Genomic DNA, 22,206 nt, shown 5'->3' with positions numbered 1-22,206 from the left:
CAGGCGAGCAAAGAGTGTGTCCCACGAGGGGAGCGCATTCTACCATAATATTCAACTCTAAAGGACATTTGTCAAGAATCCTACAGAAAGGTATTTGAGCTTCCCTGCAGTTTCCCTTCTGCCTTTTTCCTGCTACTTCCTTTGTTAATTGTTCAATAAAGCATTGAAAACGTACTCAAGTGTTGGTGCTTATATCGTCCGGAGGTAAACTCAACGGAACCCTAGACCCAGTGCCGGTGAAACAGAGGGAAGGAGAGTGAAGGTAACAAGCCCGCTTAAATCAGCAGCTCCACCGAGAGTTAGTGCTACATGTATGTGATATAACATTCATAATCCAAACTGACACAGATTGGATGGCCCTAATAGCAACAGGCTTCAAGACAATTTTATTGTTATTTATTAGATGTAATCATAAAACAAGAAGAATGAGATAAGAATAATAAAGGAAATCTGTCAGGACCTATGCCTGTTGCAGAAAAGCAAGGCCATTATGGGGTCCTATGTCAGAATTTTAATAGGGACCCTGGCACCCTTTCTCTGTGGCACCTGCATTCTTTAATGTGTCATTGATCTTAACCAAAAGTGTGCCTAAAATAATGACAGGAGAACTGGAAACACGGTAAGTATGCTACAAAGGGCTGATGATGTTATTAAAAGTTGTAAGGGAAAAGGGGGCAGCAATTCAAGGAAATAACTGTAAACCCTAACCTTATAGACAGAAAACTTTGCAGGGGTCAATGTCAGCATCACCAGCAACCTCTCCAACCCGTATTAACACAGTACAGAATCTTTGTTATGTTTACATGTAGACAAATTATTTGCCTTAACATCCTATTTATTGTGGCTCCTACCACCTCTAGGCCCTATTGAGTTGTGGGGCCATTGCAACTTCTGCAGAAGAGGATCTCATTCTGTGTTGGAGGGCATCATTGGACAGTCCTGGAAGCAGTGCCAGATGGAGGGCATCACTATATATAATCAGACATGTGCTATGTCTTAAAACTTGCAAATTTTCATGCAAATAAAGTATTGAATGGAAGCCCCAGTTGTGACATAAAACATTTCCAAACAACATGGGTAAATAAAACTTACTTTAAAGTAATAAATAGGCCTAGACTCATAGGTTGAGCCCAAAATATTTAATGTAACAAGATCTGGATATGCTTCTTGGATTTGGTGACTCCACTTGTAAATCTGTAAAAGGCAAATAATAAGGTTACTGACCAGCAGCTGCAATTTAATGTGAATACTTTACAATACATATTAATAATAGGTACCATATTTTTTTAGGCCAGCTTTGTTAATGTTGTTGAGATTTTCTGCAGGGTTTCAATATTTGCTACAGAACTTTGGGTACTTTCTATAAATTTGTGGGCACCACAAAAACAAAATTGTCCTGTGTGCAGATATTGTTCTCAAAGCAGTAAATTTGGACTTTCTCTCCTCTGGCACCAGGTTAGCTTCAGACTTTGAGACTTACGCACAATATATGTATATAATATATAATATATTAATATATATATTATATATAAATATATATATATATATATATATATATATATATATATATATATATATATATATATATATATATATGTATATATATTTAACAAAGTATATTTTCATTTGTCCTACTGACTAACACATGGCCAGACTGGAAGCCACATCCTGTACCTCATTTCACAAATTCCTAGTCCCCAAGAGACTATGTAGTCATTTTGTACATATTTTGTTAGTTCCGTAAATGTAAAAATTGCATATGATTTTTCATGTGAATTTCCAGCTAGTACCTTTTATATGATTAAATACAATACATATTCTTATGCCGCGTACACACGGGCGGACTTTTCGACGGACTAGGTCTGGCGGACTTTTCAACGGACTTTCCGACGGACTTTCCGAATGAACGGCCTACACACGATCAACCAAAGTCTGACGGATTCGTACGTGATGACGTACGACTGGACTAAAACAAGGAAGTTCATAGCCAGTAGCCAATAGCTGCCCTAGTGTCGTTTTTTGTCCGTCGGACTAGCATACAGACGAGCGGACTTTTTGACCAGACTCGGGTCCGTCAGAAAGATTTGAAACATGTTTAATTTCTAGGTCCGTCGAACGTTTGGGAGCCCACACGCGATCGAATTGTCCGACGGACTCCGGTCCGCCGGACTAAGTATGCCGTACAGTCCGGTTGCGTGTACGCGGCATTAGACACTTCATGAAGAAGATTGTTACAAAGCTCAGTAGCCCAAGTTCAAATTTATGCTCACGCTTGATTGCACTCTTTCCCCTTTCCCATCTAAGCTGTTTGGGTAGACTGTATGGAGCTTTGGCCAGAAAGTGATAGTATGAAACCTAATAGATTTTTTCAGAGCTCAATCCATTCAGTTATCACCTACTCTGCCATTAGGTGATCCATGAAAACTCATCTCTTAAGGCAAGCCTTTTCCACCTCTAACAACTAAATGATACTTTTTTGAACAACTCATCTCCACACAATTACTACCTTTTGTATTACTTGGCCTTCCACTTGGATTGTAAGCAGGGCCCTCCTAACCTTCTTGTCTTTCATTTTTTTTTAATTGTACTGTCTCCCTTTATTTTATTAATTGCTGCACAAACTGTTGGTGCTACTGTATAATAAAAATTAATAAAAATACTTTCATTTGTCTTGAGAAAGGCAGGCTGTGCACCTTCTCAAATATTAATATTAATTAATATATATTAATATTATTTAAGGAAAATTCTCTTCTTACCTCATCGATAGGGTGATACTTTGTATAATCAAAAGTGTCCAAAGACATGGGCTTCATATTTTTTTTATAGACTGTTTTTGCATCTATCAATTGCTGTACATCATTAATCAGCACACTAAAAAGAAAAAAAAAACATGCTTTATGATTTTATTTAAAAGGGGAACCCCAGGATCTTTTTTTTTCTGGGTGAGGGGTGGGAGAGGGGGAGGTGTAGTGAGGAGAAGTAGAAAATCCTTGTTCAGAACGCAATGCATCTGCGAATCAGATGCGTTCCCATAGGAGATAATAGGCTTGTAGTTTGCACCGCAATGCCCAAAAAACGCACATGTTTTTTGTGCAATGCGCAGTGCGAATGCAACGCACATATGTGAACCAGATGCATTCATATGAATGTATTTTAAAATGTCCTGCAAATTAGATGCGGTGTAAGCCGTATCTAATTCGCATAGGTGTGAACCCGGGCTAAAGGAAGATTTCTTGGTGCAAGCCTCTAACCTTGAGGTAAAATTTTTGGAGAAAGGCTATCTGAATGTAGATCTAGACAAAGCCATTGAAGAAGTTTCTGTTATGGATAGGACCACCATGTTGAAAGGAATGGATAAATCCGCAAAAAATGATAACATCCATAGTTTTTCTTTGATCACCACTTATTCACGACAACATTATGAAATAAAAAAGATCATGAAATAACACTGGGCTGTATTAAAAAATTATAAAGTCTTGGGCCCTGTTCTACCTGAGCATCCACAGGTGATCTTCAGGGAGGTACCACCTCTGAAGTTGCAGGTTGCTCCGAATATTTTAGATGCACCAAATAGAGTATCATTTTTTCAGAAATCTAAGGGTTTTTTTTCTATGCCGTAAATGTGCAGTATGTCACGCCAATAAAAATAAAGAAAGAAAAATTAGTCAATTCAAGTCTCATACCACCGCAAGAATTTACAATATTGACATGTTTATAACATGCACATCGAAAAATGTGGTATATCTGTTTACAGTATGTAGGCCGCACTATGAGAGCTATGAATGTGCGGGTTAATGAACACCTAACAAACATCAGAAAAGGGTTCCTTAAACATACTGTGTCACGACACTATTTGGAGCACCATAATAAATATCCAGTGGGAACAACTATTATTGCTATCGATCGCTTCACACCCCATTGGCGAGGCAGCTTTACTAAGAGAGAAATCTCACGGCTGGAGACGCGCTGGATCTACAACTTAAAGTGCTATACCCCTTCTGGGATGAATGTAGAATGGGACGTTAACAGTTTCATAAATAACAGCTGAATATTTTTTATTAGTTAATACTTATAATGCTCCAATTTTTAGTGACATTATTTGTATTGTACTCCATTTTCTTCTATTGAGTCCTCCCTCTTATTCTCGCCAATGTGTAGTTTTTGCTATGTTTTATAGATCGATGTTTTTATCTATATATGTCCTCTTTATTTTAATTTTTTATATATTTTTTATTGTTATACTTGTAATGAGTTTTACCTCTGGGTGTCTTCCTCTATAGCCTCCCCACAGGTATTCCTTATTATTTTCCATCAATTATTTTATGTTGATTTGGTTTTAATAACTAATTATGACACTTGGCAGGTCCTTGCTATTAATATTGCGTGGGGCGGCTTTATTATGGGTTTTTCAGGTAGTTTTTTGCCCATGCGCTGTGATGCTGGAGCGCTGGAGCACTATCGCGAACTTGGGCTATTGAGACTTCCTGTACACGTATTTTTTCTCTGGAGCGCGGATGTGTGATACATCCACGCTCCATTGACATCATTTCCTTGCCCAACACAATGACGCAGCGGACGTTAGTCCGGCGTCAGCTTTTGTTGGTTAGCAAGCCTATAGAAGTATCCGGTTAAACCGCGCATGCGCCATAGGGGCAGCGGCTGGCGGAACACTTCCGGGTGAACGTAATGGCGCAGTGGATATTATCCCTGCATTTGGCGTCACCCGAACTGTATAGTCAATGAGACGGGCTGTGTTCATTTGGTGCACACGCGCACAGCGTGCTGCACCGCTTGATTGCATACTACACTCAGCTGCTGTCTTGGAGGTTAATTCCTCCCAATCAGATGCAATTGGCTCCTGTATATTAAGGACGTGCTGGTGTCAGTGAAGCCATGCTTCTGATGATATCCGTTTGTGATGAAACATGTCAGGCAGGTTGACATTAGCACGCTGAATGCTACAGCCGATCGTTTCTTGTGATGAATGTACCTTTGAATTTTAACTGTAAGTTACTACAATAAATTTCCTTTAAATGTCATTGCGGGCTTCACTATTGGTTACTTATTTCTTTCACTGGGTATTGTCGACCGATAAAGTGAATGCCTTACATCTGATGTGAGAACCTGGAGAAGCTTGTATAGTGTGAATACCAACTGGAGACCTATCATCTGCCTGTGTGTGATTTTATATAGAAGCTGGATATGGGAGATGTGCCTTTGGTTGTTATAACACGCGCCATCTGGTAAGCAGATTATTTTACCACATGGTGACGAGTGCTGCTGTTTACATACACTGAAGTTGGTGACGGGTACATCCATCTTCTCTACTTTGTACTGTTTGTTATTTCAAGCGCTGCATTTTTGGACTCTTTTATTATTTTATGTTTGGTTATCAACAGACTGTGCTGGCTGCTTTGACCTATCTTGCTGTTCAGATTAGCGTGGATATTGACCTATTTTTATATCTTTACAATGTACATGAATTCTTTGTAGAGCTAGAGATTTAAAATTCAATAAAGATAATTCCTGATCATATATGGGAAAAGGTGAGGTCTAACTCCCAACTCTAGATCTAAAGTCCCAATCCAAAAATGGGTCTCACTTCTTTATACTGGCATAAAAGAAGCATGCCAAATGTATAAATCCTGTCAAGACACTTCTCCTTAGACTATGGACTATAGATGGGCTAACTATTTGGTCCATATACTTTTATATAATATACACAAACCGATTGCTTTACAGGAGTCCTTAGGGTGACATTATCCATATTGATTGAGGCATCACTTTAAATGACTACTCTGGTGTTGTGTTATGAAGAGCTTCTTTCTAGGTTGAATAATAGGATTAGTTTATCTAATCAGAGACTGTTTGCTCGGCATAGTTAAATTTTCACTTGGTGAAAAAGGTAAGGTTGCACTCACTTTAACCATTCAATCATTGGCAAATTCCTAATTGTGTTCATTTTTCTTGCTCATAATTGGGTAGTCAAAATAAATACAGTTTCACCTTATTTCCTAAACTAAATTAACATTCTCTTTGCTAAGCTGACAGAATTAACTCCTTTGGTATATTAACCCCATGTGGTGCTTTCCACCTTGAGCAGTGCTATTTTTTACATACAGAGATTTTTCAACTTGCTGGAACAGGTGTTGACCCTTTTTACGGTGGTACAAAATGTATATCATGTGTGCCTTTCACTTTTAAAATTAGTCCCAAACATTATCATGGAAGGCTCCAAATGTGCAGTAGGTTTGAGAAAGAAACAGATCTTTCATAAGCCTTATTTCTTTATTCTCCAAACATGCTCTATATAAAAGAACATACCTATATGGAATGTTATATTGAAGAAGTGTATTTTTTATTTCATTGAGATGAGAAGATGGTATCTGGACATGGACCTCTTGTCCTGTGTGAATTCTTTCAGGATCATTTGGTCTCCACAAATCCAGCTTGAAAAAGAAGAAACATACGTGCAATTAAAATGCACACATGTATATAAAACGTTTATTACACTACATACATAATTTATCTTTGCATGTATTGGGGGGTAACCCCCCCTCCATAAAAAACTATTGGGGGGTAACCCCCCCCTCAAAAAAAACAAAAGAATGTTTTTTCTCTTTTGAAACTCCTTCAGCTTTGTAGACCCTAATAAAGAATAAAAACAAAAAATCACCCCAGTGATAATAAGCAACCAATCAACCAAACAAGCAATGCTGTGACCACAGCCAAAAAGTTATGTTTTGGTCACAAATAAATTCTACTTCTATTATAGTTCTAATAATGTAAAAAAAAATATGTTTTTTTGTAGCCATTTATAAGTAAATTAAGAGTTTTGCGTAGTTGTCTCCTTTATAGTTTATACTATATAGGTTACATTTATAATAAGTTGCTCAGTGGAAAATTACAGTTGAAATGTTTTATGAGATGCTCTATTATATTACAAACAAACTCTGCTAAGCAGTAGATAAAAAGTAAGACTGAAGGGTTTACGTTCTTTGTAGTGCTCAGCTTGTAACTCATAAACAAATAGCAATATATTATAAAAAATAATGTAAATTTGATTCTGTTTAAATTTGATGAACAGAGCTAAAGATATAATGAACTTGCCATTTTAAATGTATATTATTTGGTTCTGTCACACTTAGTGGAATGAGATTTACTTACCTGCCAGTTTTGGGTCAATTCTTGCACATATTTAGCATGCTTTGTTGTCTGTGGAATGATTTGGAGCACTTGATCTCTGTAACAAATGTTATCATATTTCATAATACACCAACAGAAGCCATTGACAAAAAATGACCATATTTTTTTAAACACAGTTGTCAATTATTTAAAGAAGCATGTGGCATTTTTATTACCATGTGTAATTTGCTCACTTTTATGACTGAAAATTCTGTTTTAAATTCACTCAGAGTCATTTACATCTAATGCCCTGTACACACGATCGCACATTCCGACAACAAAATCCATCGGATTTTTTTCCGACTGACGTTGGCTCAAACTTGTCTTGCATACACATGGTCACACAAAGTTGGTTGGAATTTCCGAACGTCAAGAACGCGGTGACGTACAACAGGTACGACGAGCCGAGAAAAATGACGTTCTATAGCCAGTGCAGCTCTTCTGATGGATTCTGAGCATGCGTGGCACTTTGTGCATCGGAATTGTCTACACATGATTGGAAAATGTGCGATCGGAGCTTGTTGTCGGAAAATTTTAGAGCCAGCTCTCAAATTTTGTTGTCGGAAAATTTGAGAACCAGCTCTCAAATTTTTGTTGTCCGAAATTCTGACAACAAAAGTCCGATGGAGCCCACACACGGCGGAATTTTTCGACAACAAGCACCGATCGCACATTTTCCGTCGGAATGTCCGACCGTGTGTACAGGGCATAATGCCGCGTACACACAGTCGGAACTTCCTACAACAAATGTTCGATGTGAGCTTGTTGTCGGAAATTCCGACCATGTGTAGGCTCTATCGGACATTTGTTGTCGGAATTTCGGACAACAAAAATTTGAGAGCTGGTTCTCAAATTTTCCGACAACAAAATCCGTTGTCGGAAATTCCAATCGTGTGTACACAATTCCAATGCACAAAATTCCATGCATGCTCGGAATCAAGCAGAAGAGCCGCACTGGTTATTGAACTTCATTTTTCTTGGCTCGTCGTACGTGTTGTACGTCACTGTGTTGTTGACGTTCGGAATTTCCGAAAACATTTGTACGACCGCGTGTATGCAAGAAAAGTTTGAGCCAACATCCGTCGGAAATAAAACCAGGATTTTGTTGTTGGAATGTCCAATCGTGTGTACGCGGCATAAGTGTTTTTTTAATAAACTCATTAACATGGTTTGTGTAGCTCATTAATATGTGTTGCGTTAGGGCAGTCCATTCATTTGCAATGCATAAAAATGCAGTAAAAATCAGACAAGACTTTTTTTTTGAATGGCAGGTGCATTGTGGTTGTGTTGCCCCACTATTGTATTGAGTGCATTGAGATGCCTTTTATCACAGTAGTATATGCATTTTATTGTGCAATACTGCAACAGGATGTGAAGATGACCTTAAACTTTTTTTGATATTCTTTATGTGAAAGGCAACTCACAAAGACTACTGCTATGCGGCCGCCAATTTGCTCTGACATGTTTTACTGATAATGGCTTCTTCAGAGGGTGTGTTCATCCTATGACACATCATTATTTGTTTAAAAGCATGATTGTCATTAATGAAGAATCCATCCTTGGTGAAACACATCAGGGCAATATGGTGCATCTAAGTAGAATGAGTTTTATGCTCAAGCAATTCAAATTTACATTTATTCTGTTTCCGCCTAAACACTCTAATGCCCTGTACACACGATAGGATTTTCCGATGGAAAATGTGTGATAGGACCTGGTTGTTGGAAATTCCGACCGTGTGCAGGCTCCATCAAACATTTTCCATAGGAATTTCCGACACACAAAGTTTGAGAGCTTGCTATAAAATTTTCCGACAACAAAATCCGTTGTCGGAAATTCCGACCATGTGTACACAAATCCGACACACAAAGTGCCATGCATGCTCAGAATAAATTAAGAAATTAAAGCTATTTGCTACTGCCCCGTTTATAGTCCCGATGTACGTGTTTCACCACGTTCAGAATGATCGGATTTTCTGACAACTTTGTGTGACCGTGTGTATGCAAGACAAGTTTGAGCCAACATCCGTCTGAAAAAATCCACGGATTTTGTTGTCGGAACGTCCGATCAATGTCCGACTGTGTGTACAGGGCATAAATCTGGCAAAATAGTTTCTACTTCTGAGTTTGAGCAGTAACTTTTCATGGGTGGCTCTAGCTCTAGCAAATATTTTTGTATTAACAAACACTTATGACTATTATATTACTGCTTGATTGAATTTTGGAAGTGCATGAATAACCAACTTCCTTACAAAAGGACTGTCAAAGGATACATCACAATTAACACCATATAGCCAGGGGCGCATCTGCCATGAGGCAAACACGCCTTGGGTGGCATTTTTCAGCAGGGCGGCACTCCCTCTAGGCAGAAGGGACACTACGAGCAGGGTCGGCGCAAGCCATATGCAACTTAAGCAGCCATCTGATGGTACCAGGAGGGGGAGGACGGTAAAATCAGCAGTTTACATGGGATAATCCCTCCCCATGCCTGCCCTGTCAAAATGAAATGCTCGCATAGGCCCCGCATCAGAGGAGGAGGAGGATGTAACCTTCTCCTCTTGTCCTGGCTTGCTCTGCCTCCCTTCTGCTGACCCGGCAGGGAGACATTCTGCCCAGACTCCGGAGGGGACCCCCCTGGAGGACACTGATCATGTAAGGGGAGAGTGGGGAAGGGCTCAGTGTAAGGCAGCCTGGGAGCACAAAGGCTTCCGCTGTGGTCTCTTCGTGCTCTGTGTGGGGGGGTCTGGGGAACTGATGGCAGCACAATGCAGGCATTTGGAGTGCCAGGACTAAGATATGGCAGCCCTCTATGCTGGGACTTGTAGTGACCTAGACTGTGGGGGACTGAGAAATCCTCAGTCCCCCATAGTGGGCACTACAATCCCAGCATATCAGCCTGTCATTTCTCAGTCCCCTACAGTCTAGGTCACTACAAGTCCCAGCATAGAGGGCTGCCATTCCTTGGTCCCCTACAGAGGGCACTACAAGTCCCAGCATAGTTGGCTACCTCAGTGAGGAATGGCAGCCTGCTATTCTGGGACTTGTAGTGACCTCTCTGGGGGGTGGAGGTATGGCAGCCTGCTATGCTGTGACTTGTAGTGTCCTACACTGCGGGGGACGGAGGAAAGGCAGTTTAAGGGAGAACTCTGAGAACCCTGGTATATGGGGGATCTTACAGATGAAGAGGTGGATCTTAAAGAGGAAGGGATAGAACAAATTTAGATGTGGGACGCCCAATTTTAGTCTTGCCTAGGGCAGTACAAAACCAAAATACACCACTGCATACAGCCAGGGTATTTTGAATAGATTCTAGTTACTGTATTAGTTTCCAGAAATCCTCTTTTTGAAGAAGAACTTTATATTGCCCAAATTGATAATCTCGATGATGATTCTTTTTACATAGTAAGAATTTTTGTAACTGGATGCAGGTTTTTATGGCAGCCACATCAAAGAGCAGAGCTGATATACGCCCATCCATATAAATAAGGATATTCTGACATTCTAGCATCTGAAAGATAACACTATACTTTAAAGAAGCAGTTAATACTTGGCTATTCTTATTTGCTTTGTGATTAATTTTCTACTTTAGGACCCATAACTTATATGTTGCTTTGCGTTATTACTGGGGTTTAGGGTGAAACTGAGTAATCAGTAGGCTAGATGTGTTACATACATTTTTGTGATTGACTGGCTTTGACATATCTTCACACGGGGAAACCATGAAAGTACTTAAAAATTATCATTTCATGTTTAGTGGGAATTTAGCAGGAATTTTGTAAATTTTGCCATGTATGAATCCACTAATAATGATAATGATAATAATGATTTTAGTGTATTTTTTGCGAAAATATTGTTTTGATAAACATTTGCGCTAATATCGCAGGGCCTTATAAATCAGTAGCACCTTCTTTTTATTCTTCTGGCTATGTGCTTTCAAGAAAATATATGCTTTGGGGGATCTTTTACAAACTCTGAAAGCTGTAAGTAAAAAATTAAAACCTTTAGATTTTTAGAGAAATGTTTGCGTTCGATTTTCACCATTTCGCAAAAAGGCGCAATTTAAAATGTACAAATATTTGTTATTTATTAACTCAATACAGGTTAAGCTTTTATGTTTAGTAGGAATTTAGCAAGCATTTTGTAAAATTTGCTGTGTTTTTATCTGCTAATAATGATTTTAGTGTATTTTTAGCGAAAATATCGATTTGATAAACATTTTTGCAAATATTGTGGGGCCTTAAAAATCAGTAGCACCTTCTTTTTATTCTACTGGCCGTGTGCTTTCAGAAATTCTTTACAAACTCTGAAAGCTGTAAGGGAAAAGTTAAAAAGCAATGGAAAAATGGTAAAAATGGTCCTGCTGAGTAAATGTGGAACACAGGCAGCAAATGTGAATGAGGTTGAACGTGATTTTAAATGTTATATTTTAATGTCTCATCACACATTATCCAGAGCTTAAGTGATGATATGCCAAACTGACTCCACTTAGAGTCTGCAAAAGATGGAACAGAATGCAAGCAGTTGTAAACAACCAAAGGGCAATGCACTGTAAGATTTTAATGTGTTGGTCAAAGGTCATAGTATATATGATTAATAAATTCCCATATTATCATAAATCTCACAGTGGTGACCTCAGAGCAAATATATACAGTAGGTTTTCATGTTTATTATATCTTGTATTTTCAAAAATATAAAATATGTAGTATGGCTGGAGATCCTCAAAGTATATGGCACCTCATCCCTAATTTAATAATAATTTTCAAAAATATGTTCACCTTGCAAACATCAATTAAAGTAAAACTGAGAAAACATATACAAGAGAACCAGTTCCATTGGCAGCCATAAATGCCCATGCCATGACACTACCACCACCATGCTTCACTGATGAGGTGGTATGCTTTGGATCATGAGCAGTTCCTTTCCTTCTCCATACTCTTCTCTTCCCATCACTCTGGTACAAGTTGATCGTGGTCTCATCTGTCCATAGGATGTTGTTCCAGAACCGTGAAGGCTCTTTTAGATGTTGTTTGGCAAACTCTAATCTGGCCTTCCTGTTTTTGAGGCTCACCAATGGTTTACATCTTGTGGTGAACCCTCTGTATTCACTCTGGTGAAGTCTTCTCTTGTTTGTTGACTTTGACACACATACACCTACCTCCTGGAGAGTGTTCTTGATCTGGCCAACTGTTGTGAAGGGTGTTTTCTTCACCAGAGAAAGAATTCTTTGGTCATCCACCACAGTTGTTTTCTATGGTCTTCCAGGTCTTTTGGTGTTGCTGAGCTCACCGGTGCATTCTTTCTTTTTAAGGATGTTCCAAACAGTTGATTTGGCCACACCTAATGTTTTTGCTATCTCTCTGATGGGTTTGTTTTGTTTTTTCAGCCTAATGATGGCTTGCTTCACTGATAGTGACAGCTCTTTGGATCTCATATTGAGAGTTGACAGCAACAGATTCCAAATGCAAATACCACACTTGAAATGAACTCTGGACCTTTAATCTGCTCCTTGTAAATGGGATAATGAGGGAATAACACACACCTGGCCATGGAACAGCTGAACGGCCAATTGTCCCATTACTTTTGGTCCCTTAAAAAGTGGGAGGCGCATATACAAACTGTTGTAATTCCTACACCGTTCACCTGATTTGGATGTAAATATCCTCAAATTAATGCTGAAAGTCTGCAGTTAAAGCACATCTTGTTTGTTTCATTTCAAATCCATTGTGGTGGTGTATAGAGCCAAAAAGATTAGAATTATGTCGATGTCCCAATATTTATGGACCTGACTGTATATATTGATAATTAACAAAAACAGTGAGAATATTCCCTGAAGTAATCAGCTTTTCTGCTTTAGGTAATATTATTATTATTACTACAGATACTCCTCGTTTAACGACTTACCCATTTAACAACCGATCGGACTTACGACCAGCTCTCCCGACCCACGCAGGATGACCACTCGGACTTACGACCAGCTCCCCCAACCCACGCACAGGACATCATGTCATCACTCAGCATCAGCCTCATTCGCACTCCTGGCCTGCTGCTTTACAGGTATGTATTGTACTGTACTCGGTTCTCCTAAATGCCCCTTCCAGCGTTCTTTATACTGTACAGTTTTATCTCTTATGTCTTTATACTGTACTGTTTTATGTCTTTATGTACAGTACTGTAATGTAATGTGTGCTTGTACTGTACTTGCCCACACCATGTCAGAAAAAAGAAAAAGCGTGCTTGCACCTCCAAAATGTTCTTAGAAAAAAAGAAAAGCTATTGATCTTGATATGAAAACAAAGATCATTAAGGACTTTGAGGCTGGCAAGAAAGTTAAAGAAATAGCAAGTGAATTGGAACTTGCACATTCTACCATTTCAACACTCCTAAAGGATAAGGATAGAGTGAAAGAGGCAGTAAAAGCATCAACAGGATATCAAGCTATAATAACTAAGCAGCGGAAAGGCCTCATTCATGAAATGGAGAAATTGCTGGCAGTATGGATTGAAGACCAAATAGAAAAAAGAATGTCAATAAGTCTTTTATTGATTTAAACCAAAGCACGCAGTATTTTTGAGAATTTGAAAGTGCACAAAGGAGAAGAATTGACTGAAACATTTACAGCAAGCCATGGATAGTTTTTGTGGGAGATTCAACCTCCATAATCGGAGTATCAGTGGGGAGTAGGGATGAGCCGAACACCCCCCTGTTCGGTTCGCACCAGAACATGCGAACAGGAAAAAAGTTTGTTCGAACACGCGAACACCATTAAAGTCTATGGGACACGAACATGAATAATCAAAAGTGCTAATTTTAAATGCTTATGTGCAAGTTATTGTCATAAAAAGTGTTTGGGGACCCGGGTCCTGCCCCAGGGGACATGGAGCAATGCAAAAAAAAGTTTTAAAAACGGCCGTTTTTTCAGGAGCAGTGATTTTAATAATGCTTAAAGTCAAACAATAAAAGTGTAATATCCCTTTAAATTTCGTAGCTGGGGGGTGTCTATAGTATGCCTGTAAAGGGGCGCATGTTTCCCGTGTTTAGAACAGTCTGACAGCAAAATGACATTTCGAAGGAAAAAACCCATTTAAAACTACTCGCGGCTATTGCATTGCCGACAATACACATAGAAGTTCATTGATAAAAACGGCATGGGAATTCCCCACAGGGGAACCCTGAACCAAAATTAAAAAAAAAAAAAATGACGTGGGAGTCCCCCTAAATTCCATACCAGGTCCTTCAGGTCTGGTATGGATATTAAGGGGAACCCCGGCCAAAATTAAAAAAAAAAATGACGTGGGGTTCCCCCTAAATTCCATACCAGACCCTTCAGGTCTGGTATGGATTTTAAGGGCAACCCCGCGCCAAAAAAAAAAAAAAAACGGCGTGGGGTCCCCCCAAAAATCCATACCCGAGCACGCAACCTGGCAGGCCGCAGGAAAAGAGGGGGGGATGAGAGTGTGCCCCCCCCTCCTGAACCGTACCAGGCCACATGCCCTCAACTTTGGGAGGGTGCTTTGGGGTAGCCCCCAAAACACCTTGTCCCCATGTTGATGAGGACAAGGGCCTCATCCCCACAACCCTGGCCGGTGGTTGTGGGGGTCTGCGGGCAGGGGGCTTATCGGAATCTGGAAGCCCCCTTTAACAAGGGGACCCCCAGATCCCGGCCCCCCCTGTGTGAAATGGTAAGGGGGTACTTACCCCTACCATTTCACTAAAAAACTGTCAAAAATGTTAAAAATGACAAGAGACAGTTTTTGACAATTCCTTTATTTAAATGCTTCTTCTTTCTTCTATCTTCCTTCATCTTCTTCTTCTGGTTCTTCTGGCTCTTCTGGTTCTTCCTCCAGCGTTCTCGTCCAGCATCTCCTCCGCGGCATCTTCTATCTTCTTCTCCTCGGGTCGCTCTGCACCCATGGCATGGGGGGAGGCTCCCGCTCTTCTCTTCATCTTCTTCATCTTCTTCTCTTCTTCTTTTCTTCTCTTCTTCTCTTCATTTTCTTCTCCGGGCCGCTCCGCATCCATGCTGGCATGGAGGGAGGTTCCCGCTGTGTGACGGCGTCTCCTCGTCTGACGGTTCTCAAGTAACGGGGGGCGGGGCCACCCGGTGACCCCACCCCCCTCTGACGCACGGTGACTTGACAGGACTTCCCTGTGACGTCACGGGGAATGCCACAGGGAAGTCCCATCATGTCCCGTGCGTCAGAGGGGGGTGGGGCCACCCGGTGACCCCACCCCCCATTATTTAAGAACCGTCAGATGAGGAGACGCCGTTTTTATCAATGAACTTCTATGTGTATTGTCGGCAATGCAATAGCCGCGAGTAGTTTTAAATGGGTTTTTTCCTTTGAAATGTCATTTTGCTGTCAGATTGTTCTAAACACGGGAAACATGCGCCCCTTTACAGGCATACTATAGACACCCCCCAGCTACGAAATTTAAAGGGATATTACACTTTTATTGTTTGACTTTAAGCATTATTAAAATCACTGCTCCTGAAAAAACGGCCGTTTTTAAAACTTTTTTTTGCATTGATCCATGTCCCCTGGGGCAAGATCCGGGTCCCCAAACACTTTTTATGACAATAACTTGCATATAAGCCTTTAAAATTAGCACTTTTGATTTCTCCCATAGACTTTTAAAGGGTGTTCCGCGGCATTCGAATTTGCCGCGAACACCCCAAATTGTTCGCTGTTCGGCGAACTTGCGAACAGCCAATGTTCGAGTCGAGCATGAGTTCGACTCGAACTCGAAGCTCATCCCTAGTGGGGAGGCTGCTAGTGCCGTTGTGGAAGCAGCTGAAAAATTTGTGGTTGAATTTGATAAAAGCATCAAAAAAGGTGGATACTGTCCAGAGCAGATATTTAACGTGGATGAAACTGGACTTTTTTGGAAAAAAATGCCCAAAAGGTCCTACATACACAAAGAAGATAAAACAATGCCCAGTTTTAAGGCTTATAAAGACAGGGTCACGTTGTTGGGAGGAAATGTTGCTGGGTTCAAGTTAAAGCCTCTCCTCATCTATCGTTCACAGAACCCACGTGCGTTGAAGCAGGTTAGTAAGCACACACTCCCTGTTTATTATCATGCAAATAACAAAGCATGGATGACACAAGCTTTATTTGATGATGGTTCATCAACTGTTTCATAGCCACGGTCAAGCGTTACTGTCAGCAAAAGGTTGTTCCCATTAACATTATCCTCCTGCTTGATAATGCCCCAGGCCACACCCAGCATCTTGATGACCTACATCCAGATGTCAAGATAGTGTATCTGCCTAAAAACACAACTGCTATCCTACAACCCCTGGATCATCGTACAATAACAACATTCAAGGCCTACTATTTACTACTATACTACTATATACCTCATACTACTACTATATAACACCTTTTCCAAAGCTGTAGCAGCAACTGAAAATGATGAAGTTACCCTTCATGATTTTTGGAAAGCTTACAAAATTTTACACCGCATAAAAAATATTGTATTAGCTTGCGAGGGAGTAACAGAAAAGTGTATGCAGGGTATATGGAAACAATTGTGTTTTGTGAACAATAGCGAAGAGTTTGATGAAACAGATATTGAAGTTATAAATCAAAAAAGTGTGCAACTTGCTAACATGCTTGACTTAGATGTTGAAATGACAGCTATTAAAGAATTAGTGGAATTTGTTGAGGGAGAGCTAAGTAATGAAGATTTAATAGAGTTGGAAGCACAACAGCACTTAGAACAAGAAGAGGAAGAAAAGGAGGAAACAATGGAAGAAGTACAAAAGAAGTTCACAGTCAAGTGGTTAGCTGGCGTGTTCTCAAAAGTGAATGCAGCTTTATTAAAATTAGAGAGTATGAAACCAAATGTTAAAAAGGTTCTCTAAAGTGGAACAGCAGATGAAGAAAAATGCAATGTTATCATGAAATTTATGATGAAAAAAAAGAAAATTACAAAGCAGAGCACCTTAGCAGAATTCTTCTTGCAAGCTACCTCTACCAGTTCTTTCATTTCTTTGTCATCTTCTCCCTCATTTACAACTCCTAATGACCCTGCTGGTAACTCCAGTGATGACACTGTCGACCCTGCTGGTAACTCCAATGATGACACTGATGACCCTGCTGGTAACTCATTACAGGTACTTATATAATGCTGTCAATTTATGCAGCACTTTACATATTTATTAAACATGCACATCAGTCCCTGCCCTCAAGGATCTTACAATCTAAGATCCCTAACGCACATACACGTTTACCTACAAGCCTGTCTTTGGAGTGTGGTAAGAAAATGGAGTACCTGGAGGAAACCTACGTGGGCACAGTGAGAACATGCAGGTAGTGCCATGATGGGAATTCAAACCAACAACCCTAGTGCTGCTAGGCCGATGAGCTAACCACTTGTGCTGCAGCTTACAATACACTGTAATTTGTAAAAGTAAATGTCATTCACTAATGCCGCGTACACACGAGCGGACTTTACGGCAGACTTGGTCCAGCGTACCGGATTTGGTCGGACAATTCGATCGTGTGTGGGCTCCAGCGGACTTTGTTTTCTCAAAAGTTGGACGGACTTAGATTTAAAACATGTTTCAAATCTATCTGACGGGCTCGAGTCCGGTTGAAAAGTCCACTCATCTGTATGCTAGTTCCATGGACAAAAAGCCACGCTAGGGCAACTATTGGTTACTGGCTATGAACTTCCTTGTTTTAGTCCGGTCGTACGTCATCACGTACTAATTCGACAGACTTTGGTTGATTGTGTGTAGGCAAGTCCGTTCATTCAGAAAGTCCATTGTAAAGTCCGTCAAAAAGTCCGCCGGGCAAAGTCTGTCGTAAAGTCCGCTAGTGTGTACGCAGCATTAGGGTTTACATCTGCTTCAAAGCCGTATTAAACCCAAATACAAACATTTTTTTATTGCAGCTTACCAATTCTTAGATGTGATGGCTGCATTAGTTTTCTTCTTTTTGGCTTTCTTTCTTCTATTTTCATCTGGTAATCCAGCCAGTAAGTTTGTTCTCTCAAAAGATCAAGTTCTCTTTCAAATATATCAGTTTACAGGGATAAGACAAACCATTTAACAATGTCAGGGGTGCTTACAAATATCAATGTTTATTTATTCATGTAAAACCGAAAGAAAAAACTGTTTGTTGTAACAGATTATAAAAGTGTGATCTGGATCTTTGGCTTCAATTTGTTTCAGTATTTAAATTTGCTAGTAAATCTAACACTACTGTTAGTTGCTGTCTGTTGTGCTTCTTCATCCAGAGTGGGGGTAATCTAATACAGGAGGTGTGTTACTGGCCAGATCACCAGATGAAAACAGAGGGAATAAAGCCAAAAAAGAAAACCAATGCTGCCACCATATCTAATGATTTGTAAGCTGCAGTATATTACATTTTTGGTTTTGGGTTAAATACAGCTTTAAGCAGGAAATATTATTATTATTATTATTATTATTATTATTATTATTATTATGATTATTATTATTATTTTTAATAATAATGAGTTTCGTTTTTTCTAAAATAATGAAAAAAACATTGTTGCAATACTTACCCATTATATTCCACCTTTAAACATGACCCACCATATATAAAGGCTCCCAGCAAGAACAATATCCAGAGAATAAACTTCATCTTTTTCTCTTAATTGATGTGCAGTGTAGTGTGTTGATGGCTCTTTAAAGAAACTTACTTATCTGTGTAGATTTGTGCCCTCCCTGAACCTTGTTATATAGATAATGTTAACTCTATCACCCTGCAATCAGGATGGCACATGAGCAATAAAGACGTATACGCTCCACCCCAAATCCTGTTCTTCTAAATATCTTTTTCTTTTTGTATATGGAATACAGGTATGTAGGAAGCCTGAATAACGCTGCTCAGACAACAGGCTATGACTGTCAATGTGCAATTATAATGTTGAAAAACATTTTTATTGAGTGTAAAACTCAAAAATGCATTATACTAATATTTTCCCATTTTTCAGTATTTAATGAAAACATAAGAAGGAATTTAATAAAACATAAGTGTGCAAATATCAGCTGTATATAACCATAACCTGTGTAATTTTTATTTAGGTAAGCAAATTAGTCATGAAGTTCTTTACTAGTGATACTAAATTTGGTCTGGGTTTGATGATAATGAAGTCTGAAGAACCTTGAACAGTTTGGATAGGGAAGAGAGGCTTAACACCATGCCACCCTTATTTCCTTGAAAATAAAGTCAGAAACAAGGCAGTCAGATCAAAATTTCCTTGTATAGAGTTTAACCACTTTAGCCCCGGAAGGATTTGCCCCCCGTAATGACCAGGCCATTTTTTGCGACACGGCACTGCATCGCTTTAACTGACAATTGCGTGGTCGTGTGACGCTGTACCCAAACAAAATTGTTTGACAAAGTCCTTTTTTACCCACAAATAGAGCTTTCTTTTGGTGGTATTTGATCACCTCTGCGGTTTTTATTTTTTTGCGCTAAACAAAAAAAGACCAAAAATTAAAAAAAAAAAAATTTTACTTTCTGCTATAATACATATCCAAAAAAAATATATAAAAAACAAATGTATTCATCAGTTTAGGCCGATATATATTCTTCTACATATTTTTGTTAAAAAACCCTGCAATAGTCGTATATTGATTGGTTTGCACAAAAGTTATCACGCCTACAAACTATGTGATAGATTTTTTTTTTATTATTGTTTTTACTGGTAATGGCAGCCATCTGCAATTTTTAGCAGGACTGAGACATTGCGGCGGACAAATCTGACCCTAAATTACACTTTTTGGCAACCAGTGACATTATTACATTGATCAGTGCTATAAAAATGTACTGATCAATGTAAAAATGACACTGGCAGGGAAGGGGTTAACACTAGGGGGAGATCAAGGGGTTAAGTGTGTTCCCTGGGTGTGTTCTAACTGTAGGGGGGGTGGGCTGCCAAGGACGTGACAGAGATCACTGTTCCAGATTACTGGGAACAGTAGATCTCTGTCATATCATTAGGCAGAACGGGGAATCGCCTTGTTTACTGTCAGAAACCATGAACCAGACCAAGACAGAAGTATAGTAAAATCACACTTGTCTATTTATAAAAATAAAAAGGTAAATAGAGTAAGCGTAGTCAAAGCATAGCCAGAGTCCAGTAATCGGATCGGGTAGTCAGCCAAGCCAGAGTTCAGCAACCAGATCGGGTAATCAGCCAGGCCAGAAGTCAGGGATCCAAGTAGAGGAACAGCAAGCAGGATAAGGAGCCAGAAGGGATGTCAGCAAAGCCAGTCTCTTTAAACAGGAACACAGGAGATGGTTTCTTGTGATGTGACCAAGGCGAAGGCAGGAATGAAGTGAGCTGGAGATCTTTAAGTAGGCGGGACTGACGAGCAGATCCACAACAGCTGGTTAACTGTGGAGAGAGATGAGAGCTGGCAATTAGCCGACAGCTGAGCGGCCAGCTCAGAGAAGGAAGGGCTGAGCCAGCCCTGACAGTACCCCCCTCCTCAACAACCCCTCCCCCTCAGAGGACCACCAAGCTTGAGGGGAAAACGTCTATGGAAATCACGGAGGGGGGCAGGAGCATGTACGTCTGAGGATGAGACCCTGGAGCGTTCCTCCGGACCGTACCCCTTCCAATGCACCAGGTACTGTATGCGCCCATAAAACCTATGGGAGTCAACAATGGATTGTACTTCATACTCCTCATGGTTCTCAACCTGTATAGGGTGAGGACGTGGCACCTAGTTGGTAAAGCGGTTGCAGACCAATGGTTTCAATAAGGAGACCCTAAACACATTTGAGATGCGCACACTAGGAGGAAGGTCCAACGCGTAAGCCACTGGGTTAATCCTGCGAAGGATACGGAAAGGCCCAATAAACCGAGGTGTGAACGTCAGTAAGGGAACATGAAGTCAGAGGTTGCGAGATGACAGCCAGACCCTGTCCTCAACCTGGTAGGAAGGCGCAGGCAGGCGTCTGCGGTCAGCATGAAGTCTGTACCTATCATTAGCATGACCCAAAGCCTCCTCGACTTGTGCCCAAGTGGAACGAAGACCACAGAGATGCTCCTCTAGAGCAGGAATACTCTGCGGAACAAACAAGTCAGGCAACATGGAAGGTTGGAAACCATAATTCACCATAAACGGAGACAATTGGGAAGTAGAATTCAAGGCACTGTTGTGAGCAAACTCTGCCCATGGTAATAGGTCTGACCAGTTATTGTGATGGTCAGAAATATAGCAACATAGGAATTGCTCCGAGGACTGATTGGCTCGTTCTGTGGCCCCATTAAACTGCAGGTGATACGCAGAGGAGAAAGCAAGATGAATTCCCAGCTGTGCACAAAAGGCTCGCCAGAACCGGGACACAAACTGACTACCCCTGTCCGAGACAATCACCTTGGGTAGCCCATGTAAGCGAAAGATCTCCCGAGCAAAAATGGAAGCCAGTTCCTTAGAAGTGGGCAACTTCTTAAGTGGAATACAATGACACATCTTTGAGAACCGGTCAACCACCATAAGGATAACTGTGTTGCCTTGGGAGTTGGGCAACTCTACAATGAAATCCATTGGAGGAGGTTTCTCAGGAGGAGCATCGACCTGAGCAGCAAGAATTTTGTCACCCAAAGGAGAAGTAAGACTGGTGCGAACCGTAGCCAGAATACGATCAGGAGCAATCATAGGAACCGAAACTGGCTCCAACTTGGAAGTGGAGGAAAATTGTCCTGACTAGGGATGAGCCAAACACCCCCGGTTCAGTTCGCACCAGAACCTGCGAACGGACCGAAAGTTTGCACGAACTTTAGAACCCCATTAAAGTCTATGGGACTTGAACATTCAAAATCAAGAGTGCTCATTTTAAAGGCTAATATGCAAGTTATTGTCCTAAAAAGGGTTTGGGGACCCGGGTCCTGCCCCAGGGGACATGTATCAATGCAAAAAAAGTTTTAAAAACGTCAGTTTTTTCGGGAGCAGTGATTTTAACCACTTGCCGACCGCCTAACGCAGATATACTGCTGCAGAATGGCACGGGCAGGCAAAATCACGTACCTGGTACGT

At 40.4% G+C, this 22,206-nt stretch overlaps 1 protein-coding gene across 1 annotated transcript in view; it reads right to left on the bottom strand.

Annotated features, from left to right (window-relative positions):
• Nucleotides 1–18,796, bottom strand: part of LOC141147757 (carboxypeptidase O-like) — a 59,222-nt gene extending 40,426 nt beyond the window's left edge. Inside the window, exons 1-5 of the mRNA XM_073634939.1 lie at nt 18,717–18,796; nt 7,168–7,243; nt 6,325–6,449; nt 2,757–2,871; nt 1,093–1,194 (exon numbers count right to left, since the gene is read on the bottom strand). Coding sequence (XP_073491040.1) covers nt 1,093–1,194; nt 2,757–2,871; nt 6,325–6,449; nt 7,168–7,243; nt 18,717–18,796 — 498 coding nt within the window. The remainder of the gene's footprint in view (nt 1–1,092; nt 1,195–2,756; nt 2,872–6,324; nt 6,450–7,167; nt 7,244–18,716) is intronic.
• Between the last annotated feature and the right edge of the window lie 3,410 nt (nt 18,797–22,206).

Source organism: Aquarana catesbeiana, linkage group LG06, assembly GCF_042186555.1.
Source record: "Aquarana catesbeiana isolate 2022-GZ linkage group LG06, ASM4218655v1, whole genome shotgun sequence".
NCBI classification, from domain to species: Eukaryota; Metazoa; Chordata; class Amphibia; order Anura; family Ranidae; genus Aquarana; species Aquarana catesbeiana.
Note: the sequence above shows the minus strand (reverse complement) of the source record. Positions and strands in the feature narration are given on the sequence as shown.